The 26176-nt window shown below is 53.5% G+C and overlaps 1 protein-coding gene across 4 annotated transcripts in view; it reads right to left on the bottom strand.

Annotated features, from left to right (window-relative positions):
- Positions 1–9458: 9458 nt before the first annotated feature.
- Positions 9459–26176, bottom strand: part of LMF1 (lipase maturation factor 1) — a 193267-nt gene continuing 176549 nt past the window's right edge. For all 4 annotated transcript variants that reach the window (XM_080556793.1, XM_080556794.1, XM_080556792.1 and 1 more), the window contains 2 exons: positions 20878–20990; positions 9459–10128 (listed from right to left, as the gene is read on the bottom strand). In XM_080556793.1, coding sequence (XP_080412919.1) covers positions 9954–10128; positions 20878–20990 — 288 coding nt within the window. In that variant the 3' untranslated portion in view covers positions 9459–9953. The remainder of the gene's footprint in view (positions 10129–20877; positions 20991–26176) is intronic.

Raw genomic sequence — 26176 nt, 5'->3', positions numbered from 1 at the left:
TCTCCCAAGGAGCCGACCCAGCTGTCCGCGCTGGCCTTGCGACGGGCACCTCCGGCCCCGCAAATGGGCTGGTTTGTGGAGGGCTCGCACGGCGTGGGCTCACCAAAGGCCTTCCTGGAGACAGGGAGAAGCTGCTTAGGAAAAGCAGCCACTTTTTCAAGGATGGGAATCCTTCTGATTTCATTTCTGGCTTTTCCAGCGTCCGCTCTTGGCCTCTGGTTCCAGTTCAAGAAGCAAGCCCCGGTGGCCGACGCGCTGCCCCGTGAGCAGGGCTGTCGGGAGGGTGCTGTGAGCCCAGCGCGGTGCCCAGCATGGCTGCAGAAAACACACTTCCAGCAAATTATTAATTGGAAAAACACCTATTTGAAAAGTCCCCCTGCTGCTGGGCCTGGGTGGCGCTGGGTGGCTCTGACACCTGGGCTATGGGCACGTTTTGCGTTGAAGGCAGGGGGGTACCTGCGGGACACAGCGCCCAGGGCCCTTGCACAGCATCCGGGGCTGAGCCTTGCAAAACCATCTCAGAGACTGAAGTCATTTAAATTCATTCAGTCCCCTCTGAATTTATTTAAAGGTTTCAAAACCATCTCAGCCTTTTAAACGGTTACTTTACTCCAGGAGATAAGAACACTTATTGATTTTATTTCCAGAGTATTTTTATCTCCCTTAGGATGTCAGCACTATTAGTTTTTATTGTTATTACTATTATTATTAGAGTTCTGCATCTTTCAGCACTTTATTGGCAGCGTAACGGGGTCTATAAGCTGCGGTGTGGAGGTGCCACTTTCCCACTTACGCCCCACTTTCCCCAGCTCCAGAACAGCAGTTGGCCCCGTAAATTGCCCCAGGAGACCAAGATCAATTTACCACTGAAATGCACCAGCTCTGGGGCAGCACACGGGATTGCTCACGCAGTATAGGTACGGTCAGCAGCCACAGAGCCTTCCTGCACTACATTTGCTGTCCGTGCAGCACCGTAGGTGAAATAAAAGCTCAGCGTTGCGGCCAGGCAGAGCAGCGCTGGCCCCAGGAGCGGCAGGCAGCTGCCGCAGAGGTATCTTTTTACTCTGGACCTTGTTAAGGAAAACAAAAGCTCAGGACAGCGTGGGCGTCTGGGCTAGACGGAGAATAAACAGGGGATTAGCCGCGCAGCCCCCGAGCGAGGATCGGGCTCTTTTTTCCCCCGCACTGGAAACCCAACCCCGGGCGGCAGCGGCCGCCTTGCAGCTGGGCAAGAAGAGCTCCAGCACGAGCCGCACGGCATCGCACCGGCCGGGGAGCCAACCCTGCAGCTCCGGGCTTTATTTAATTATTTATTTTGTGAATGTGGAAAAATGCAGGCCAGGCAATGCCCTAGCCTCGTGCACGTGCCCCATGGCACAGCTCTGCCCCAACCTCCCCAACAAAGCTGGGGTAAACTCCTCCATGTGCCTAAAACAAAGTGACCCGAAGCAATCTGCCCGCAGCCACAGCATGGCCTGGTGGTATATGAATTGTAAAAAAGGGAAAAAAAAAAAAAAAAGGAAAAACAAATTCCCCAGCTCACCTGCCCACACAGGTATGCGGAGAGACGAAATGCGACAGCCTCACTGTCTGTCCCCATGCTCACATGTGCCGGGAGAGCAAGGTGGTTGGGCAGGCAGCCAGCTGGGTTCCTCGGGGATTCCTGCAGCGTGAAACCCAGGGCCATGTGAAGTAAGATCCTGGAAGAGCAGGGGAGGGCAGAGAAGGAGGGCAGAGCAGCCCCTGCGCGGGAAGCTGCACCGCTTCAAACGGAGGGCTGCCCTGGATGGGAGCAGCGAACAGCCTGACGCTTCTTGTGGGATGGCAATGACTTCAAAATCCACTTGAAAGCACCACACTTCCAGTCTGGAAACGGTTCAGAGCAGAAATGACTTGAAATGATGCTACCCATGCAGGGTGTTCCATCTGAAATCGTTCTCTGGTGGACTGGTATCAACAGAGCCCAGTGAGGACAGCAGGGACAGCTGCTCCACGACGTCTTCCTCCACAGCATCTTCCCACCACCCTCTGCATTTGCAGGTGGCTTTTCTCCCTGTTCCCCTGTTGCCCCACATCCACGAGCCCTAAAAACCCACCCCAAACAGCGCCCTGCTTCTGCCAGCTCTGGGGACGCTGGTGGCACGGGCACCAGCTGGTGAAAAATGGAAGGCCATGTGGGAAATATTGGAAAGGGCTGGAATATATCCATCCCTAAATGCTTTTTCAGCTGATCAGATTTTGGTTGGTTAGTCAAAGTTTGTGCGTGTACCAACAGGAGACATCTGCCAGGCACAATGCATGTGAATATAAACGCTCCCGTGCCTCGCAGGGTGCAGCCCATCGACGGGCGTCAGCGCTGCTCGGGCTCCAGAAATGTGTTTGCAAACATGTGCCCCTGGCCTTTTGTCTTCAGCAGGCAATTTTCTGGCTGGGGCAGAAATCTCCCCAGGTGAGGCTGTGGCAAACAACAGCTCAAGCTCCCCTATCTCCCTTTTCGGGGCTAAAATGCCATTCCTCAAAGCACGCACCAAAACCACACATTGAGCCCGAACGCACGGCGCGCCTCCGCGTTTGTCAGCCCAGCACCGGGATTTCCTCCTGCTTCCCTATAAAGCTGGAAAAGTATCCAGGCCAGGCCGCTCCATGCTCTATAACGAGCAATTATTTCTTCCTAAAGTAAAATGAAATAGGAACCGTTCCCATAATCACCTACTGGATTTTATCAGCATGTTTGGGTTATGCTTTTGCCCCTTTGGCTAATGCCTAATTGATTCTTTAATCTCTACAAGTTTTTTATTGACTGATACAAGAGCTATTTAGCTGATCAGCGGCAGGAAAGCAGCCTGCAAACCCTCCGAGACCCGCGACACGGTGCTAGGATGACCTCATCTGAAGCAAACGCTTTATTTGATAATCTATCACTTATTTATTATTCTAACTAACTGCTTGCAGGTGGTGTGATTTTAACGTAATTGTCTCAGCAACAGTTACACGGAAAAGCTCAGCAACGTGCAATCCTATCCGGAGCAGCTACCGCGGAGGAAGCAGGCTGCCGGCCCGTGAGGAGGGAGAGGGGAAAGCCCCCCGACTAAATGACGGGCAGGGCAGGGTAGTATCCCCCCGCTGCTGCAGGGCTGCCCCTGAATGCCTGCTCCGCAGAGGAAGAAATGGGAGGCTGTGGAGGACGAGGGAGTTGGGGACTGTCAGCTGGAGAGGGTGGTTGGGTGGAGGAAGGCTCTGCTGGTAAGACAGCAGCCCAGAAATCCCCCCCAGAGAAAACCAGACCTACATCTGCATTATTTCTGCAGAGAGCACGAAGCATCCTCTGCCTTACAAAGGGAAACTGAGGCACGGCTGGACCAGAGTCCAGCTCTGGCAGTGCCAATGCCACGTGCTCGGGGCTGTCCCCAGCAAGCCAGGGCCGCCCAGGTGCAGGAGGCAGAGGGGGCGGAAAACCCCAGCACCAGGGGGGCCCCGCAGGGTGCCCGGCTGGGACGTGCGGCTCCGCAGCTCAGCTCCCCCCTCCCCATCGCCCCCCTGCAAAGTGTGCCCCGGCTGAGTGGTTCTGGCAGTGGCGAGGCACCAGGACACCGAGGCAGCGGCGTGCCCCTGCAGAGCCCCGCACGGTGCCGGCCCCAAACAGCTCAGTGCCGGGACTGCCAGCTGGAGCAGCGCGGGGACGCAGGGTTTGGGCTCGCACATCCAATGCGAAATCCCGCATAAACAAAGGGCACGGGTTCGGGGTTTCTTTCTGGAAACCTCCACGTTGCTCTTTTAACTAAAATCCCAAGGGCAAGCCCCGAGTGGCTTCTCTCCACGAAGCGGCGAGGCATCCGCTCGCCCTGCACGCGGGGATGGGGCTGCCCTCCTGGGGGCCGTGGGGGGGCTCTGGGTTTTCTGCCTCGCCCGCCCGAGGTCCTTCAGCCACGCCAGATCCTCGCCCGAAGAGGAAAATGGCATTTTGATTGGCAAGACCCCGCCAACCCCTCCGTGCCAGGACCTCGCCAGTCCCCCCCCCCGGCTGCACATCTGACACAAAGCAGTGAAGCAACCGCCGCCGCTTCGTTTTTAACCCATCTGGAAAAAAAAAGGGGGGGGGGAGGGGGAGGGAATAATTTTTTCATTAAAATAAAAATTGATCCATAATGAAAATAGACTTCTAATGGGAAAAGTTTAGTGCAAATGGAAGCTTTTAAAGATTCTTTTGACTGACAATAACCTGAAGACCCTCCAGGAACTCCAGCCCAGAATAATCAGATTAAATGAAAACTAATATACGATCCTGAAATTCATCCCATGCTGGTCTAAACTTATAGCAGCTGGGTAATTTAGCCTACAGGTTTCTGCCTCATGCCCAGCAGTTCACACTGAATTGTTTAGCCAAACTTAATCTACTGGGAAGGAAAAAAGCTCTTTCCTTTAATATGTGTTAAAGCGAAGCCAGCTTCTAAAAGCAGCTCCGAGTGGGGAAGGCACACCGAGACGTCTACGGGAACCCACGGACTGAAGCTTGGCTACTTCACGACAAACAACCACAGGTCAGGAATGCTCCAGGAGGTCCCTGGCTGGCGCACGGTGCTGCCAGGCCAGGTATGAGCGGGGCTGCCTGGTGAATCCCGCAGCAGGACTCAGAGCAGAGCCACGGCCCCCAGGTGCTGCTCGAATGCACGCCGTTATCCAGAGAAAGGTCTCAAAGTATGACCTGGGTCAATCTTGAAAAATCAAATGAGAGGAAGGACTTCTTGCCCCAGTCCTAGGGTTTTTTTTAGACCAACCCCGGAGGTCTTTTGTGAAGGAAGGGTGTTAGATTGAGGGGCTTTGGAGGGGGGGAGAAGTTCTCCAAGGGTCCACGGAGCAGCGTGACGGTGATGGGGTCAGGAACCTCCCCGTGCTCCTGCGACAGAACCCACCCTGCCTTCGGCGGCAGCACAAAGCATTTGTATTTAACATCACCTTGCTACCGCTAATCCCCGCAGAAAGCTCAGCTGTCTTACGGCGACCCTTCCTATGTTTGGAAACAACTTCAAAATATAAATCCATCATTAAAGATTTTCCAGCTGTCTTAAATTCCTGTGGGAGGCTAAATGCTGCATGTCAACACACGGCGCACGTTTTCATCTTACCTCCAGAAGACAGCTCTCCTGCAGGGTTTGGAGACAGGGAGATATCTATAAAAACTTGAAAGCCCTTGCAACTTTATACTCAATAAAGTCCAAGCCAAAGCCTCACATGCCAGGGAGAACAATGATGCAAACGAAGAGCTCGGCCCTCCCCGGGGACACCGATCCAGCCTCCCACCCCACCGTCCCCTTGGCGTGGACACCTTCAGCTTGCTCGGAAAGCCACACTGCTGGGTTTTCCCAAATTACCCAAGTACGGGTTGATTTAGCCTTTCCGTGTGTACAAGAGATGAGCTAAATTCCACCTGCCTGTGTATATTCAACTTGTGCTCTCCAGCAGCCACAACAGGACCAGGCATTTACGTATGGGATGAAAACAGCCCGGTTCCCTTTTTTGGGGCGAGCTGCCGTGGTTTATATCCAGACCCTAATCCCGCCGGCTGGTGCGCGGTGGGTGTCCCCTTCCCATCCTCAGCAGCATCCGAGGGAGAGGGACTTGGCAGGAGCAGGCCTCAGACAGAGTTATCTTTCAAATGGATTTATGGCGCGCTGATTTGGGAACGCCACGAAGTTTTATGTCCAGTGCATAGCTCAGAGAAAAAAAAAAAAAAACTTCTCCAAGAAAACTTCCAGTCAACAGATAACACAATGTGGTTCTGATTTCCTAACCCCCTCAAAATAATTGTTCCTTTTCTTTTTCAAAATTTTGTCCGAGGGAAACGTTTCTAATTTAATTCCCTGCGTGCACCTTCCTCGCTGCCTTTGAATGTATATTATCTTCCAGCCAGCGCTCCAGAGTGGAGCGAGAATTTCAGATTTTAAAAAAAGGGGAAAAGAAAAAAAGCTTAAGCAGCGCAACGCACAACAAACAGGAATGTAAATGACGGTCTGGGTTCCATTATCCCTGACCCAGAGGTTGGAAACCAAAAGAAATTAATTAAAGCGGGGCGGGGGGGGCACCCCGTGAGCTGCCGGTGAGCAGCCCGCGAGCGGCCGCGGCACAGAGGGGCTCCGTCCCCGCGGGACACGCGGCCGCGCTCCCCCGGCCCCGCTGCGCCCTCGCACCGTCACTCACCGGGACGGACGGGGCCGGCACGGATCCTGCCCCGGACAGCTTGTTTGCATTAGAGCCGAACGTGGACGGGAAGCAGCCGGCGAGGCCGGGGGAGCTTTTCACGGAGAGTTAACTCAGGCGGCTTTGTGGGGAGATGCACGAGGTGGGAGCCCGGTCCCTTGCGGGACGCAGATGGAGATGGGACAGGCTCAACCATCACGGGCTGCAGGTGCAAAGTCCCCGGGTTCCCCATCCACAGGAGGCTCCGTCGTCCTGCCAAGCCTGAGCAAACAGAGCCGCGTGGGGCTCCCCCCAGCTCCCCGCCCCAGCACCCTGCCAAGAGCCCAGCAGCCGGGGCTGCCCATGGCCCCGCGAGAGCATCCGGCCCCAGGGCTGAATTTCAGATGTGTGAGAACCGGGAAAAAAAAATCACGAAATGCTTCAAATAACATCTGGCAGGGAGGTGAGTGCCGGCAGCTCCTGTGCTCGCGCAGACGGGGATGCTCCACGGGAGGCTCCGCCGCTGAATCCCCAAGGGCTGAGCAAGGCAGCAGCTGCACCGGCAGCCCCCAGCAGCCGAGATTCGCCCCTTAACCTCTGCTTGGTGCTTTTTGGGGGGCCCTTGACTACAGCAGACCTTGATGGGCACAGCGAGGCCTCCATCACCCCCAGCACAGCAAAGGCAGTGCCTGCCCGCTGTTCCCCGGCCACGCCAGGAAGGGAGATGGTGGGAGCGAGCCGCGGCATCGCAGCGCTCACCCCCGTCCTTCCACACGGTCATGGGAACAAAATGTTCCATTGTTTGCAGCAAGACGCATTAAGAATATCGGTTTTGAACTATGGCAAATATTTAGGAAAACACAATTGAGTCATAAACATTATTTACAGTTCAGAGAGCACTATAAGTTGATCCAAGCCCTGTAATTAAGCTATTGGTCGTGGTTCGAACGCAGCTCACACACGGGACTCGCCCGGCCGCTGCCCGGGAGCACCAACGTTTTGCAGACACGCCGTGGCTGAGCCGAGGGGCTGTGCACCCCCGTGGCCACAGCTTTCACTGGTGCCAACTGCAAGCGGTCACTGGGGCAGGATTCACTCCGCTGCAACGCTCAGCTGGTGCTGGCCTCGGTGGCAGGGGGAGAGGAGAGTGCAGGGGTGGCTCAGCTCTGTGCCCAAATGTGGCTCGGCCATGCTGAGCCTGGAGCATCTCTGGCAAAGGCAGATACCTCTCGGCACCCACAGTCCTGTAGGTACCCCTGCCATCCTCTGGGCTCAGTGGGATGAGGATCAGACACTCAGGCCACCAAACGCGTGGTGTGACACCCAGGACACACCGGAGTCATCGTGGTGAGTCCCCGGAGCCGCGGTGTCCCCAGCGGGCGGGCACCCACGTCAGGGCATACACCACAGCAGGCTGCCTGCACCGGGGCAGCTGCTTCCTTTTTTAACGCTTTTAGGAAAAAATTCAAGATGAGTGAGGCTCTCTGTGGTTATTCACGAGCTGCTTTCTTTAATCCCCTTCCAGAAATACACTCTTGGTGGTGCCCATTTGGTACACGTGGTCTGAAGGCGGGGAGGAACGTGTGACACGGCGTTTGTGCCCGCATCCTCCCTCCCGTGTGGTCACCCCCCCACGCTGGTGTGTAGGACAGGTTTACCTGCTGGTTGCTTTCTCAGATTTTTCCTTCAAAACTGCAACTGGCCACGCTGTTGAGCATCTCATGCCAGGAGGGGACAGGCTCAGACCCCGGTCAAATGAGCCCTGGGGACAGGGCAGGGACAAGGCCAGCATCAGCCCCCATGCGGTTGGTGGCACCGAGGGATGCTGTCTCTGCCCCGAGCATCAACCCATTTCAGGGCCCAGCACAGAGCAACGCTCATCCCTTCACCCGTGGCTTGGGCTGCCCCCGAGCTGGAAGGCTGAAAGCCTCTTTGTGCGCTCTCAAGCCACCGCTGTCCCCTGGGGGGCTGAGGCCAACAGCACCGCAGGGACCCAGCGGGACCGGCCCGCGGCTGCTCCTCTCCTGCCCCGGGCGCGGGGCCGTGCCCCGCAGGATGCTCGCCGCCCCCCTGAGCACAGACACCCGCGGCACCAAACCCCGCCAGCTCTCCAAACACGCGGCTCTGGGCCGAGAGAAAGAGCCAGTTATAAAACCCCAGGTTAAGCAAACAGGAAAAAGCAGCCCAGCGCGTCTGCGCGGCCAGGCCAGGGCCCGATAAAACAAAACCTGTTTGAGCTTGGTGGGGCCGGCGGCAGACTCGGTGACTCCAGCCGCCTCCTGAAAGCAGCCCCTGTCCCCGGCTGAGCCCCGAGCAGTGGCTGGAAGCGTGGGTGCTGCGTGCTGGGCGCCGCGGGGCCGCACAGGGCTGCGCTTGTCCTCGGGGCCGTGCCGGCGATGCACGGAGCCCACACGGCAGCTCCACCATGAGCTATTTTGGGACCCTCAGCAGACCTGTGGCTTTCTGCGGGCAACCCCGAGGCAAGGGGATTTTATGCGTTACGCAGGTTGCTTTGAACTTTTTTTCCCTTCAGGAAGAAATGTCTGCAGCAAAATGTGCTAACAAGCAATCAGTTATTAGCACCAACCTGGGCCAGCTGCCCACCGTTTCCCCAAGCCATCCAGGCTCTGCGTGTTCTCATTTTCCTCCTGTGTCTGTGATCGGGGCTCACCGAGCAACACCCACGCGGTGGGACCATGTGGGGTGATGCTGAGCATCAATGCTGAAGCAAAGAGGGGGAAGGAGGGATTCAGGGGGTTCCCCAGCCCCGGGGCCAGCTCCCTGCTCGCCGCAGGGATCAGCAGCTCTGGACACGGTGCAGCCTGGTCACTGCCCTGCAACCAGGTGGCTCTGGGCAGGCCCTTCCCAGGGCGATGCAGGGGGTAGCATAAGGGCAGGTATATTGGGAATAAAGCGGCTTTGATGGCTCAGCGAGTTGGCCGGGCTGGCACGAGTGGTGCTGCACTGCAGGGCAGGGATTTCTGCCCTCCGCTGAGACTTACTGATACGGACAGCCCAGGATGCAGAACACCGACCAGACATTTCTGAACCTCGCGTCCCATTTTGCAAGCTGATTCCAGCAGCAGCAAGACAGAAGGTGGACAGGCAGAAGCACTGGGCCCTGGTGCAAAGGACAGAGAAAGCAGCAAGGTGTTCCGAGCCTCCTTTCAGCTGGACAGAGAAAATTCAGCTGAGCCCCCTCTGTGCTAGTGTCTCAAATGGCACAGAATTAAATCTGCAGGAGACTTGAACGTGGCCCTGAGAGTCTGTAAAGTAGACAGCAGTGAGAAAGGGAAAGGAGCTTTGACTTTACTGAACCTTTCCCCCCAAAAGTACATTTCATAATTTTTGGTCCATTTTGACTTCTACCTGTAAAATTTCATCTAATAAAGTGAAATTCCAGCATCAGCAGAGCTATAAAAACCCTCTTCACAAATACTTGTTACAAATCCGGAATGTGCCAAATTGGACATATTAACTTGACTCTGTATTTGTTCACCTTTTTCTTGACTCTAGAGCTGATGATTTTCTAATGGAGCAGCCTGACAAAAGAAATCAATCATCAGGCAAGGCTACGAAGAGAAAGACAAACAGACAGAAACAGAAGGATGAGAAAAACCAGACCACAACAGCAGGTGGACAGGTTGGCTGGGAACCTACTGTAAAATATGTGTAAACAAAGATTTGTAAAAAAATACAGAGGGAGGCAAGAAGCGTGCTTTATAAGGGAGCTGACGGCTCTCGCTCTTCCCCAGCCAGTCTCTCTTGACCTGGCTCCATCAGTCCCGCACGGGGTACGGCCAACTCCTGTCTTCGTAAAACTTCTTCAGGCCCTGGAGGTTGACCGGGGGGAAGTAGGCGCCGATCCTCTTCCGAATCCACCACTTCCCCTCGCCGGCGTGCGTTCCCCCAGGTCGGCTGAATTTGTACTTGAAGTGTTCCCCTCGGATCCACCTTTGGAGAAACAAAGCACAGGGTGGTCAGGAGGGGACTGGCGCCGGGCTCCTCGCCCTGCGGACGGAGTCGGACCGTATCCGTAGCGCCCAGGAACCAGCGCAATGAGCCGCAGCGCGCTCAGCCTGGCTCGCCCTCCCCATTGCCCCGTCCAGCCCCAGCCCCTGTGCCACCAGCAGCGGTGCTGGCTGTCACTGCTGGAGCCTTCCTGGCTCCTCTGAATGCCGTTCAGGAGCGATGCGTGAGGCAGGAGACCTTTATGGCACACCACCACCACCCCGTGCACTACGCACCGCCGCACTGTCCTCCACACCCTCTACAACCTAGCTGCAAGAAGAATAATAAAGCACAAAAGTTTGTTTTCTTTTTTTCCTTTCCTGAGAGCACTACGGAGTATTTCTGCCCAGGACACTTGTGGGTACACAGACCGACCCCAGCTCCCCCTGTGCCCCGCGCTGCCCCAGCCGGCGGCTGTTCCCTTCGCTCCGCCGCTTATTAGCGGGGCTCCGAGCGCATCTGTTTTCTGGCCGCCCTGGGAGTTGACAGAAAAGGAGATTTTAAAACAGTGCAGAAAGAAGCATTCATCAGCCTCGCGAAACACGTTCGGAGGCTAAACATGCCGCTCGGTTCGGGAGGTTTGGTCCCGCTTGATGTAGGGCATGCTGACAAGAGCAGGAGTAACACCCCAGTCCTTCAGCGTTGGGGTCCCTGCTTGCAGAGTGCATCGCCGCATTTGCTGGATAAGTTCATAAAATAACCCACAATATAAAAATGTCAAAGTCATGTCAATGCTCATTTAAGGCTGCTTTGCTTCACTACTAAAATACAAACCCTGCTACTGAGCAGGGCACCACGCTCGCGCAGCTGCTCGCTCCCAGGGCTGCACCTCGGGACGCCGTCGAGTTGGCTCCTACTGCTAAAATAATTAGGGACGACTCCTGTACGGCTGCCATTAGCACTCACCTTTGTAACGCACTCACACGGGAAGCAGGAGAGATGGCAGACGGCTGATAAAACTGCAGCCCAATTAAAAGGTCTGCTGTAAGCACATCTTGACATCTCAATTTAAATCCTGACGGGGACCCAGATGAGCACTACGGGAACGATTCTGCTAACAAAAGACATGAAGGCAGCCGCTGCCTCACCGCCACCGACTGCAGTCCGTGTTGGGAATGTCTCCTAGCTGCAAGGAAAGCAGAGCAAACACCTCGGGGTTTCACCCTCCTCTCAGGAGAACAGGGTGACCCAAGGGAGCCCAGACTAACGCACGTGGAGCTGCACTGGGACAGCTCTCACTTAAACATCGTCCTCCGACGCCGTACACTCCCTGGCACCCCACCTTGCTGCCGGCTGAACGGGGGCTGGTAACAGCCCTCAAATACACAAAAGGCAAACAGAAAAAGGGACTGATCCCATAACTGTGGCTGGAACAAGAACTAAGGGGTGTTGGTGACAGCCTGGGAGATCTCAGTTAGGTGCCGGGAAAAGGAGCCCGAGGAATCTGATCCACAGAGCGGCCCAGAGAGCAGGAGCCACTTCCCTGCTGCAGATGGGGCAGACACCGGGGGGCCCTGGCTGCTCCTCTGCCCCCCAGCCCTGTCCAGCATCCCGGCACCAGAGGGTTGGGGTCCTGGGGATGCTGCCCGGGAGCCCCCCGCAGCTCGGGGCCGCCCAGACCTCAGCACTGCAAACCCTGCCCTGCAGCTGCCGGCTTCCCTGCCGCCAGGGCCAGTTTTATACCCTCTCTCCTTGCTTTTCTGTGGCTGGTAAAAGTCAAACGGGGGCTGAAGTGTTACTCCCACAGTGTTTACTTCGCAGGAGCACAAAATTTCCTGTTCATAATTAGAGCACTACTGAGCAGCACGGTTTATGCGGGTCTGGGCAGCCTGCAGGCTCCCGCCCGAGACAGTTAGGAGGTTTAAAAGCTGTGCTGCTTGATTGCTTTCCTGAATTCACAGAACAAATCCACCACCCGAAAAGCTTCATCCAGACAGCTCTGGATGCCTAGAGAGGGACAAGTAGCAGACCTTTGGCTGCCCTTAACCAGAGCTCCCAGCACCAACCTGGGAAGCAACCCACACAACCAGCTCCTCCCTGAAACCTGGGAAATGGCATTGAAATAAAAGCCCCTGTGCTGCTGGCACAGGACACATGGGAAGGGGACATGGAGCCATCTGATAAAAGCAGCCTGGTAACGGGATGCATGTGGCTGAGCCTCTGGCTGATTTTACATCAGTTCCTGCAGCTCCACCTGCCCCACTGGGACTTTTGGAGCTTTTCTTCACTTCCCAGGTGCTCCAGTGTCCACGTGCACCCACGATACAAAAGCAGCAGGATGCCCAAAGGAGCTACCTGCAAGCCCTGACTGGCAAGGGCCCCATTTGCTTGTTGGGGATGCACAGCACGGAGGGCAGAGAACTTCTCTGAGTGCCCTGGGCAGAGCTTGGAGACCCCAGGACTCTGCTCAGCCCCTGAAGTGCCTTCCCCTACCCAAGCACTGCCCAGTAACCCTATGGAATGAAAAGCTCCTTGTCCCTTTCGACTGGGCTTGCCTGCCCAGATTAAACGATATCTATCATCTGATTTGGTATGATTTTTCCCATATGTTCTTTGTCTATTAAAATGTTTGCTATCAAAGGGATCGGCATGTAAAACTAGAACCGTGTGAGCATTAAAGCAACCACACGCAACTGAAGCTGCATTTTTGTGGCAAAAAGTTTGCCTTTCTATCTGAGCATGCTTCAAGGCCTTATGTTTAGAGTCCAAGTAAACCTGAGAGGTCCCCCCGAGCCCCCCGTCTCTAACCCGAGCAACCCTCCTGTCCCAGCCCCGTCCCACCTGCGCTGCTGGGATGCGAGGTCTGAGCCCCGTGCGGGAGGGACCTGCACAGCTACTGGGCTGTGTGGCTCGTGGTGCTGAGCTCTGCCGGGCTCTGAACCACTCACCCCATGCGTGAAAGCTGAGCAACTGCAGCGGAAACGCACCAAAACACGAGGAGGGCACTGCAGAGCCTCCACTGCCCGGCCTCTCTGTGCCTTCCCAGGGCTGGAGGCTACGGGGGAAACACGGAAAATTTGTGACCTCCGTGAATCTCGCCTTCCGAGCCTCTCTGATGTAAGTTTCTGAATTTAATACTCACTGGAGCCCTTCATTTCAGGGCTCATAGAGTTTACAAGCTATCCCAGCATTTATAATCTACCAGGGTACCTCGCTTCCAAAGTTACGGGGTTTGCAACCTCTCCCGGCGCGAGCTTGCTGTACCTGCTCCCTCCTTGTCCCACGGGGGAGCGAGTGTGCCCCCGTACAAAGGTGCCTGGAGCAGAATGTCCTGCAGCCCGTCCCGGCAGGGCTCACAGAGTTTACGAGCATCGCTCAGAGACCTGGACAGCTCGTAACTCAGGTGGGACCCACAGAGACGTGGCTGCCTGCAGACCGAGAGACTGCTACAGGCTGCAGCTTGCCTTATCGAAAACGGCTTGTGTTTTTCACAACCTCGGGGCTCACGCAAAGACCTTCTGGGTGGTGGAAGGGATCCAAAGGTCCCCGAGGCTCCTCTGGCTGCTGGAAACTGCCAGCGTGCGGGAACCCGGCTTGCTGCTCTAGGGAAATGTGAGCATCTTGAGGAAGGTCACGAGCAAGCTACTTCATCTACGTTAAAAGGAGACTAACATCACAGGTGATCCCTCACACCAGGAAAAGGACGAACAATGCTCATGTTTCAGAGGCAGTCAGGAAGGTCAGGAAAGCCATTCCTTGCTGCAAGCAGTTTCCCAGGATTTATTGAGTGAACAAAAGCTAGGAGCTCTCCCTGACCCAGCGGGACGCAGCGGGTACAACTGCCACAGCCAGGTGGGGACCAGCCTGGAGGAAGCATCCAGCTGAACCAGCAACGTCCAGGTTAGGTCCCTTATGAGACACACGAGAGCAAAACAGTTACTTGAGAAGCAAGAAACGGGATTCGGTCAGATAAAGCGAGCCAGACGTTTCTCCTCCAGGAGACAGAAAACCACCTTCGCTACAACAACAGCCTCTGATGGGACGCAGGACGAGGGACACGGGCGTCCCTTTGCCAGCTCCTCCCAGCCATGGTGGCAGTGCCTGGAGGAGCCACAAGGCAGCTGTGGATCTCGGTGCGGACGGCGGGGAGGGACAGGACCACGTGCCGTGCAGACGGGCCTGCCAGCCCCACGTGGCACGGCGTGGGGACACGTGTGCCACCACCCCCCCGGGGATGCATGCACCCTCCATCACCGCCCGCATCGGGCAAGGCTGCAGCCTTGGGGAGGCCAGGGAAGCTAAAAATAATCAGCGTTATTTTTTAAATCAATATATTCATCCCACCAGATGCCCGGTAGCAGCTGCGCTGTAGCACTTTTAAGATTCGATCATATATCAGCCTATTATGACATCTTCCAACTGTACGTGTTAAAAATTAGCAGCAATATTGGAGTTGTTGCGATGGAGGGCTAAATCTCCCAGACAGCTGTAATTAGTTCCAGAGGGTGCAGCTGTCTCCCTGCAACAGCTGAGGGGTTCGAGGGAAAAAACCAGACCCGGTGTTTTCTGTTAGAATTAATGGCCTGACAGGGCGAGCCGGGGTGGGAGAGGGAAGAAAGAAACCAAAACACGAGTCGTCTTTTCAATGTGTGTTGTTTTTTTTTTTTTATCTCGAGGTTCCCCACTCCATTGTAAATCAGAGAGCAAGTGGCAGTGGAAAGTACAAATTCATTAAATTAGCAGAGCCTCCATCATTGCTTTTCTTGCTTGTTCCAGTGCCACTAGCAGCAGCGACCATAAATTCATCTTTGGCCCACGAATCACCGCAGAATGAGGGTAGTTCCATGGGCTGGTTTTTTTCCATGTCACTGACCTCTTTTTCTGCAAGGCTCTTGTGAGGTCTGGCCCTGCAGAGCCAGAGCATCTCGTGGGCAACTCATCCTCAAAACTCTCTCAGGAGAGGGCAACAGTTTTTTTCACTCCATTTGACAGGTCGAAAACTGATGCTCAGAGGCTGTGTCTACAGTGCCAGCAGAGCGAACCTGGTGGGAAAGAAACGTGGATATCCCCACGGCTTACAGCACTGCCAGGCATTACCTTCAGCAGGGGTTAATGGTCGGTATGCGGCAGGTGGCAGGGGATGGAGCAAACACGAACTGGCCCTGGCCCTGCCGAGATCCCAGTGCTGTGACATTAGCTCTGCCCTGCTGCCCCACAACAGTGCTGAAATATGGAGTTGTTTTTTTAATCAAAAGAAAATTCCTTAAAGTCTCCCTCCAGGAGAGCGGAATCATTTCACTCTGATAATATTAGACTGTGTTGTTGAAGATAAATCAAAGGCATTATCTTAGCACAGGTGCTGCTCTTAGTACAGGTACTGCAATAAAACCCAATGAGAAAGCCAAAGGAACGTGTTTGGACTTTTTCACCCCTAAGAACTCCATCACCTCCCAGTTCTCATTGCTGGTGAAACATCTTTTCAGTGGGAAACACACAAAATATTTTACTTCTCCGTGCGGTTGACACCAGCGCTTGTGGGAGAGGCTCTGGGGCCCTGCTGATTTCTGCACCCTACACTGTGATGCTGCGTGGCCCACTCGGGTACCCAGAGATTTCTTACAGCCACATTCTGCCAAATCACAGTATTCATCAAATAAATGTAGAACAAAAGGATTATCCTGGGAAACCAGGACAAACCGTGAGGTGCAGGACGGGCCCACCCGCGGCTCAGCACGGCCACAGCTCCGGCCTGCCCCAGGCCCTCGCCCGCAGCGGGGACCCAGGGGAGGACAAACCGAATTTTCGTTGGCTCCTGCCCATTTGTCTGAACAGCCGGGAAGGCAAACACTTCTTTTGGCTTTGGGATCAGAGCTTGGGGGGAGACTTGTCCCAGGAGAGAAACGTCTGGGCTGAGAGGGGCCGCCTGGGATCGTCACAGCTCCGCTCACACCTTGAAGGCCTCACGTGCCCACGCAGCATCCCCTGCCCGTGAACACTGCTCTCGCTGCCTCTAGGGACTCCTTTCGGGGAGACCCTACAAGGCAGAAATACCATTCCCCCTCCAGCCCATATTTACCTCTAATTCTCTACATCCTGCCTTCCTCCAGCACTGCCCTCAATAGTTACAGAATGACCACCACCACCAGTGCTGGGTTGGTCTCCTGTTTGTTTGTTCTATTTAAAAAACAAACTTCAAGAAACTTCTGGTATTTTACCCTAAAAAAGTTCCTCAGATGCTCACTGCGCCTATAACCAACCCACCCGGGCTGAGTCCCGGAGCCTTCCTCCTCCCACGCCATCCTCTCCCCATGGGCACCCAGCCCTGACCCACACTTGCAGAGAGCACTTTGCTCTTTCACCCAGGGGAGCAGCCCCTGCACCCTGTTCTGTGGGGATTTCTGGTTCTCTTCTGTGGCCGCCAGAGCTGCTAAGGGCTGTAAACAGATATTTTAAGGTCTGGCCCCTCCTGGTCAGGTAGCATCAAATTGGAAGCGCCGCCTCCATAAATAACGCCGCCGCGACAAATCCAGGTCTTCAGCTGCACGCTGGGGCTTTTTCAACAGAGTGCTACTATAATTGGAATAAAAGTCCTTAAGTGAACATGATTTAATATCAGACACACTGAACACTTCAGGTCAAAAATAAAATCGATATTTTTTTTCCTCCCTCTGTAGGCAAAACCTGATTTTTGTTTTCTTTCGTTGTTGCAGGCTGTTTCCATGACGGTGTGTTAAACACTTATTAATTTCTCAGCCAAAGCCCTACCATTCAGATTTATGATGGCGGGTGTTTTATGAACTATCCGCTGCACAATAATATTTTGTAAATCTACATTCCACAAACATCACTTTGCTTGAAGTAAAGCTTCACACTCAGCTAGGCTGGGCGCTCAACAATGCCCTCATTTTTAATCAGTCACCTGTTTCTCATTTTAAGTTTATCACACTTGAAAAAATACTATAATTTCTAGAGTTGTAAAGAAACCTACAAACTTTGGTCTCAGAAATTTCATTTCGAAGGCATTAACTCATTTTGAAAGTCCCTTGGCTATTTAAGGTGTAGAGTTTCCATTAACAGAATAAACTCCGTGGAGTATGGAGCGTAATGTTCTTATGGAAAACAGTCCCTTCCCCTAATTATTTAGTCTAGCAGGGAATGAAAATAATTAAGTCTCAAAATTCCCTTTAGAGTGGAGGGGGGGGGATCTGGTAGGAAAATTAGCCCTTTTTCCAGGCAGCTACCGAAGGGGAGCGCAGCAGTGAGCTGGGAGGCGGCACCGCGCCGCGCTGGAGGCTCGCAGCAGCCAGCTCATGGGCAGCCTCCGGGCACCGCCGCAGCTCCACACCCCTGGAATTTTCTCTTCTTTCCAGATGCTACTGTTAGGGCCCAAATTTAAGGTTGTCGCTTACAACCAGAATGAAATTGTCACACCAAAAAGGCAAATGCCAGCGCTGGGGATCTGCGCATGCAGTGCGCAGCTGAATATTGCTCAGGGGGCTGAATCCAAACGGGGGTGTCCAGCTCATTTTCCACTGCTGCCTCCGCTCCCTCCCAGGCCCAGGGGCCCAGGGAAGTGTCCCCAGCTGTGGGCAGCTCTTCTGGGTGAATGGGGCTCAGCAGGCGCGGGAGGGACCCCGCTTCCAAGTGCAACAAGGGACCGCCTGAAATCCAGCAGAGAAATGGCAATTTTTTGAAATTTAAAGAAAAAAGCCCCAGCTAGCCGGGCAGGCGAGCCCGCCTGAGCAGAACGAATGCTGGATCCAAAGGAGCTGACAGAGCTGCTGCGAACGCGCCAGCCGCAAGCGCCAGAAGTGTCAACTCAGCAGAACTGGGATGGGGCATAAAAACTGGGAGAAAAAAAAAAAAAAGGCAAATGATCACTTCAGTTTCCATATGCAGGCTATGCAGGGGAAGTGCTACCAGCAAACAACAGCCAAAAAAGTGTAAATAACAACAGGAATAGGTGACTAAGTGGCAATCCCAGTGCAGGCTTCGGTCCAGTTCCTGCATCCTCGCAGCCCTCCCCTTTGCACCTGGGTAAAATATGGATGGGGCCAAGGTCCTAGGTATTTGGGTTTGGCTCGCTAAAACCAGAAACGTGACCTACAAACTGGGATCCAGGGTTAAATGGTGTGTTGGACTTTGGTTTGAGCCAAAATGAGCATTTGTAAATTGTTATTTTTATTTTAAGCCACCCAAAAATACACTAGACCCATGAAAAACTTTTAAAGCAAAACTAATGCCAGAGCAAAGGCAGCTGACACATAAAACCAGCACTGGATCCTGATCTTTTCCTACTATAAACTAGCTGCTAAAGAGTGAAAACAGAGTCTGTGCTTTGGTAAAACCAAGGTACCGCATGAATCAAGACCCTGTTCAACAATATATATAGCTCTGTGTGTTCAACACAGCATCCATGCTGCTCCACAGCTATCGGAACTGCTTGTACCCCTCTGTCCTCTAGGCAATCGTTATCCTGTAAATGCTAAGGAAGATAAAGATTTGCTTTTGTTTTTGCTTTAAGTTCCTGAACATTCAATTTCCTTATCTGTTACAGAATACGACAAAAAAACTATTCACACCCGGAACAATGTAGTGTTACCCCTGCTTCATTATTTTCGTTTTTAAATGAGTTCCTATATTCATCTACTTTATTTTTTTTAACACCACTGATGCCAGAAAATATACAAGAGACGCAACCCATGGCAAAGCTTCGCAAGGCGAGACGCGATACACATCTTGAGTTTTAATCTGCTACGATGTCTTGTTTTCAGTTTCAGTCGCGGTGAGTAGCAGCAGCGATGTTTATGGCACTGGGGGACAGGCGGTAATAAACAGCTCTGGGATTATCAAATGCTTCTGTCACTTGGCGAACCGCGAGAGCCGTTTACAGCCAGCAGCCACCAGATGGTAATGACTTTTGGTTGCTGGCACCAGGGGACACCTAATTCAAACTGGTGACTCGGTGTCTAAAGGTCCGGGTTCTGCTGAACCCCCCGGGGTCAGCCAGCACTCAGGGCTGACTTTTTAAAAGAAAGCAAGGCAAGGGAACTCCCCACAAAGGACGCCGCTCAGTGAATTTACAGCCCCGAGCCTCGGGGATATCAGCAAAGTCTGGGGAGACTCGGACAGTAAATCCCCCCATTTGACACAGAGCCAGCCTCGTACAGGTCTCCAGCAGCTATTTCAGCTCAGCCTCACAAATTATAGCCCGACACGATCCCGTGACAAGCTCCATAAAGACGAGGCCCTGCAGGTCCCGGCACGAGCCCCCTCGCGCAGCACCTCCGCTCTGCTCCTAACCAAGGCAAGCAGAGCTAAGCAGAGCTAAACCCCTCCATAAACGTTATTAAAGCCGTATCCATCCGTGGCAAGGGACGTGCTGCTATCTCCCAGCACGCCCTTTGTAGCAGTAATTAATACAGGTTCCCGAGGTCCCTCCTGGACCCGAGCCAAGGCGTAATTATTTGTGTGTACCAGACCCAACAAGCCGCGGCACAGCCCCACAAGCCAAGCTGCACAATAAACCCCGATTTACGGGAACGCCGGCACGGTGGGGAGTCTCCGGGCTAGGGGCAGGCTCCTGCTCCACACACCGGGAGGGCTGCGCCGCGGGGAAACGGGCTCTGAGAGGATAATACACGCAACCCCAAATTTCTGCTGCTCCAGCAGCCTTGGCTCCCGAGCTTGGAGGGAGCACATTACCATCAGCCCGTACCAGTGCTCCGATACGGGACCTGTGCGCTAGAAGACAATTTGGGATGCCTGGGGAACCCCGGAAACGTGGTTATAGGAAATACTCCAATACCGTGGTGGGAAAATCCCTTCAGAGTTTGCATCCCAAGCTGTGAGCCTGCTGTTTTTCTGCAGAACGTACGCAGACATACGTTCACCTCAGTGTATGAGCCACTGAATGGCAAGTCCTAGAGGAAGCACCCTGGTAAAAGGTGGAGATTCTCAATGTCTAGGCTAGAAAAGGAGTCTCACCTCCAGAAGGTTTGAGGGATACACTGTGTTAAAGCTGAAAAACACCAGCTCTGTTTCAAAGGGAAGTTCATTTCACTTGGTGCTGGGAACCTTAATCCCTGTTTGCTATGCATCTTGAGAGCCTCAAATGGAAAATATTAGCAAGAGCATAATATTACTTAAGTTGATCCAAAATTCCCTTAAAGTGTTTTTTCAGCTAAAAATAACTTCATCAACAAAATAGACACTTTTGTGAAAATTTTCCTTTTGTAGAAACCTCGGGGTTTTCATCTGTGCTTTTCACTTGCTGATGTTTGCTTTGTCTCCTCATCGAAAATGCAAACAATTCCAAGACGAGTATCAACAAAAACAAGTATTTTTGCAGGGCTGTTTCATCTTTGAAAGATCTCAATAGGCTGCTAGAAACGGTATTTTTGATCTGACCTCGCAAAGTGATCATGGCAAAAAATCTGAAGCTGCTGGGCAGGAAACCACTGCAGCCGTCGAGATTCCCATCCAAGAGAAGCAGCACCGAGCCCTTGGTGCCTGGGAAGGGGCCCAACCCGAGGGTCCCTGGGTCCCCACCAGAAGACAGTAAGGTGCTGAGAGCACCAGCTCTTCATAGTGCCCTGATATCAAAAAACCACCCTATTTAATGGCCTCCTGAGTAACATCAAATAAAAATAACAAGCAGTCAACAGAAAGCTTGGACATCCAAGATAGGAACGATCACGCTGAACACAAAGCCCAGGATCTTTCAGCTCCCTTGGCAAAACCAAAGCTTACCGTGGGGGTGCCCTGCCCGCGAAGGGGTTCGTTGCCATCAAGGACAGGGTCTCCTCTTCCTGGGCCAGCAGCTTCCCAGCCAGGTGGATGATCCATTCATTCTGCTCGTAGGTCTTGGGGGAGGAGAAAGAAATACCAATGTTAGACACTGCCCTGCAGCACGGTTACCATTAAAGATGCCTGCACGGTCTCTGGGGAGGGATTAGAGCTGATGCGATGGCCAACAATGAATGTCCTGGCGTTGCAGGAACAGATCCCGTGGGATCCAACACCTCGAGGTCCAGACCAAGACCCTGCAGTGCCACCGGGAGCAGCTGTGCCTGGTGCGGCACGCCGGCATCCCAGGGCAGCCCAGAGAGCTCCCGAGGTCATCCTATCTGGATATCATTCCCGAGGGAACGGACACTGTGAGGGCATGCCAGGCACAGAGGTTTAACGAGTTTCTCATTAGCTGAGCTGCGATGGCCACTTGCACCCCGTCGGGCTGCCGCAAGAGCAAAGCAGGGCCCACCACCGCAGGCAATCCCGAAGCCTGGCCAGTGGCCGCAGGGCACCTGATGGCCAGTAACTGCACATTTGGAAATGAGAATCCCCCCACCCTTTTAGATTATGTTGCTTTTCCTGCTGTGTTAATGGAAAGAAAGCAGAAGAAGGTGAAATCTCTATTCCTGGATTCCTTTCCCTTGCATCCTCTTTATTTCCTCTCATCTGGTCTGTCCTCTTTACATGCAATGTCTATGCCAAACCCTTTATCATGCTACCTCTGAAACCGAATTAATGGGCTCTAGGACACTGCAGTCGGCAATTTTGGCTCTATATTTACCTCCCTCCATGAATGAATGCATCTCACAACTTGCAGGGATTCTTGGTGAGGCTCCATAAAAAGCATTTCCCTTTCTGGTGACTTTCAGTGCCGTACATTTTTTTAACGTGCACCTAAATGGATTTTTTAATGCAAGCAGTAGGGGACACTGTGGGAAAGCTAAACCCGGCATTTGTACCTGCAAGACTGTGACTAATGCAGAACATCAATGCAAAGTTACTCTGCAAATCTTTTCTAATGGCAAAGTTTGTTATTTCCGTTGCCACGGGAAACAGAGGAGAGAGAGGAGATGGAAAACACCAAATTCTGGTGGAAAGGTCCATCGAGCAGCAGCCCTGCCTCGGAGGGCTTCTGATCCGTGCTCATCACAATTTAGAGGAAAACCACAGTTATTTCAGCCAACAGCTTTTTAAAAAAGGTTCCTTTCCCCATCTGCCTGCTTCTGTCCTGCCTCGCGGTGCTTCCCCTTGGGTCTGTCCCGTCTGTGCCACCGCACCGTGCCACCTCCAGGTGCTCTCCCTCCTCCTCCACGCCTCTCAGAACCCCGTCTCCCATTTCTCCCTCTCCTCCTGGCTCCCTGCCTGGTGCAGAGGTGCTGGGGGCTCTCACGGAGGGACAGAAGCCGGCAGCATCCCTGCCCGCAGCCCCAGCACGTCGAGGATCCCCCAGAGACTCCGGCCGAGGCTTCCAGCCATGCCGAGCGGCTCCGCGATGCCCGAGGTGCGAGGGGTCCTGTGCATGAGGTGGGGGAAGTGGGAGAAAAACAGCAACAGGAGCCCCCAGCCTCCTGGAGCTGGAACTTCGCAGAGAACCCCAAATCCTGAAAGCCTGATGCAAAACCAAGAGGCTCAGTGATGGTGGAATAGGCTCCCTGGCTCACCCGGTCTCCAAACTGTTAATTAGCGGCTCCATGCGCACGAGAGTTGGACTTCTGGTTTGTAAAGTGTTTTTCTTGTAAAATTTACAGCATGTCTGGCCCCAGCAAAGTCTGCGGTGAGAAATTTCCACCCGGCGCAGCTCCCCCTGCTCCCCCCAGCACAAAGGCTTGGATATCGCACGCCGCCGATGCTGGGAGCACGCGGGAGCAGAGCCGCGCTCACGCCTGCGCTGGTTAACTCGTTAGGCTGTAAAGCGATACGGTGGCAAAGGGAGAAAAAAAAAGAGCCCAGGTGATTTGGGCTCCGTCCAGGGAAGCATCGCGCCGCAGGGCAGGAAGGTGACAGTTCCTCTCTGCGGATCTGGTGGGACCAGACCCCGACGCCGTCTGCAGAGCTGCAATATGTATTTATGATATTTAGAATGGGAGAGACTCATCTGGCGTTGAGCTCTACTTTTGCCAGCTCTGAGCATGCAAAACAGAGGAGTCAGAGCCTGAAGCACCCAGTGCCTTAAATAAAACAAGTCAGGAGAGATGCACGTGTCACAGGCGCCTGAGCAGGGCAGGCTGCGAGTGGGCTGCTCGGCCTCCCCGCGCCTCCACGGGCAGGGAGCGAGGCCCCGTCTGGCTCCCGTCCTCCACATCCGACGCTGGGCCTCAGCTCACCTCGTGCTCCTGGGCAGCCCCCGCAGGCCCCGGGCAATGCAGCACACGCAGCTCTGCAGGGACCAAGACCACCTCCAGCTCCCCTTCCAGCCGGCACCACCACAGGACCTCCCCAGGTCGGGTGTTAGGCATAACGCGGTGGACTAACCGAGACACGTTAAGACACCCTGAGCTTTTATTTCCCGACTGGCTTCGGCCTCATGCAGAGCTCAGGAATCGGCTCTCCCCACTGTCCCTGCCTGCCTCACTGCTCGGGGACGGGGCTTTCTTTGCTCCTTCTCCCCGTCTGTGCATGCCCAGCGCGAGGAGCCGAACCTCGCCGCAGCCCCGGGCTGCCACCACCACCTTTCTGTGCAAAGAGACTTTTCTGTAGCTGTTTATATTCTCTGACTCCTCCGTTTTTACACTTTGCCGGTGTATAAACACGGCATTCTCACCTTGAATACAGTCACTTGTAGGCAGCCGTATTTAATACCTTTTACAGAATTTTAAGCCAAATCACCACTAAGTCAGGCAACAGCAAGGAGCTGGGGTAAAGCAGCTGCAGTAGCAACGGAACTCTGCAGAGATAAAGTAGAAGAGAATATAATAATCGCAAAAAATATATATATAAAAACCACACGGCTCTACAGGGAACATGTTCCCAACTGAAATAATAATAATAAGAACCCTTTTCCTCCAGCTTTAATTGGTCATTTAATGAAAAAGGACTGCGGATTAGTGTGGCATTTTATTGAATCTCAGTCCTGGCACAGGCGCACGGGAGGAGGTAACTATGAGATGCACATGTGGAAACAGCTGGAAACTTGGCACGGGAGCCCAGCATTATTATTTCACATGGTTGGGAGCCCTGCACGTTTTCACATCGGGCTTGGTGTGCGACTGCGGATGACCGGGGGAGGGTTTGCATTGCAGCCCTGTGTCGTAAGGGGCTTTTTTTTTTGCGTCACAGCCTACCCACTTTGGGGATGTAAAGCAGTAACTCCACCATCCGGGATGTTTTCACCCAATATTCACATTTCTGCTCACACTGACGTTTACCCTTCTGCAGCTGAGTGACTTCAACTGTTGCTGTTTGGAGAACTTGAGCTATCAGCTGGAGAAACGAACCACGTCCCGCAGAAAGGAGAGCGTAACTAATGCGATGCTTTGCTTTCCTATAATGCTCCATCTCAGCAAAGCTTGCTACCGTCCCGCTACCCGAGTGACTTAACTGGGAAGGCTGAAGGCTACACCAGCATTGCGTCCCCAGAGGAATTGTGCACAGCCGGGAGGGCAGCAGCCCCGGGGGGGAACAAAAGGCTGCGTGAGAGCGGAGCGGGACAGGGAAACCGCTCCTCAGACCTTGCCCACATGGGAAAGGTGCAGCTGGCACAGCTCCCCTATCACCTCTGCGCTGGGAAAGAAAAGTCACTTTGTTCCAGGACAGAATCCAGACAGGGACCCGCAAGAACCCCCGCAGACAACAATCGCTCCCTGCAGAGCCGCGGTCTCGCAGGGTATTTGTACAGCCCGCGGCGAGGCAGGCCGTCAGTCTTACCTGAGTTCCTGGGCACTGCAGCACTGCCGCCAGAGGCGAGGCTGCGCGCGACCCGGCCTGCAGCTGGCACAACTGCACCTCGGGGGGTTTGAAATTTTTCATACAGACCGCAGTTAAAAGGAGAAAATATAATTCCTGCATTCTGCACGTGGACCAAAACGTATGAATGCGGCAATGGAAAATGGAAGTGAATTGAGGCCTGTATTTTTGGAAGGGGAAAGAAAGGAAATGTAAAAGGCCCTGCTTAGTACATTGCTCATGAGGTTTAGGTTTTACTACGTTACACACACCTCCTCCTCTGCTCTGCTGCCATGCAGCTTTTTCCTGTAAGTACCTCCTGGCTGGACAATCCAGGTAACAGAGGGTTGAATAAAATATTTTATAGAGGTTTCATCTGCCTTCCCTACATATAGGATTTCTTTTTCTCAGCTCTTCCAGAAAAAGGTCCTCAAAGCATCCATCCTGCTGCTCATGTTTCTGTCTTCTCTTACGGAGTCAGCTGAGTTTTATCTATAAACTTACACACTGCACATGGAAAACACCACAATTGCTATTATTTGGAAGGTTTGGTGACGGTTTTCAGAGCTTTTAGGACACAGTCGCAGTCTGAGCAGCTTCTGTGCCAGTGTCTGGTGGCACCGTGGTGCTGCCGGTCCCCTGCTGGAGTTAAAACATCCCAAATGCAATGTGCAGACTCACAACGGTCATCTGAGACAGCCAGACGGACAGATGCCAGGGAAGGGAGATGCTTGGAGGGGGAGCAGGCCCTGATATTAGCGCTGGTGTTGCCCATGGTTCTGCCATGTTATCAAGGACGATGCTCCTTAAGCCTTAAACATCCCAGGCGTGTCACTGTGCAGCGTACCGGGACCCCACTGCACTCACCTCATTAACACGGAGCGACACAACTCACGCCCAACAAAAGTGATCTGAATTTTAGATGTATCCCTTGGGCTACAGGCCGTCCTGACGCTCTGATACTTTTGGAGTTGCTTCAAGGTATAATGCAGGAAAACACTGAGCTTTACAAAACAATCTCAAGAGGACAGTGGAATTGTTATTTTTTTTTGGCTAGTTATTATGTGGTAAGCACCAAGAGCGTGCTTTTGCACTGGCCAAGCACAGACCCCAACATGGAGAGCTTACACAACCTAAACACAATAAATAGCCTTCATGCCACAGCAAGGAGGAAAAAGCCTTTCCTTTGATTACTCTTTATTAAGAGCAGTGAAGGCTTTCCACTACTGCCCAATGGTGAAGAACAAATGCCTTTTACTACAAACAACTGGCTTTTGCAAAGTCCAAGACATCCCTCTACCAGGAAAACTGACCAACTCAAAGCCCCAAAACTATGAGCACTATTTTGTTTTCTGGTTGTTATTTATTAACGGCG

This window comes from Anser brachyrhynchus (genome assembly GCF_964034855.1).
Source record: "Anser brachyrhynchus genome assembly, chromosome: 15".
NCBI lineage: Eukaryota > Metazoa > Chordata > Aves > Anseriformes > Anatidae > Anser > Anser brachyrhynchus.
The sequence above is the reverse complement of the archived record's forward strand: the minus strand, read 5'-3'. Positions and strand labels throughout refer to the sequence as shown.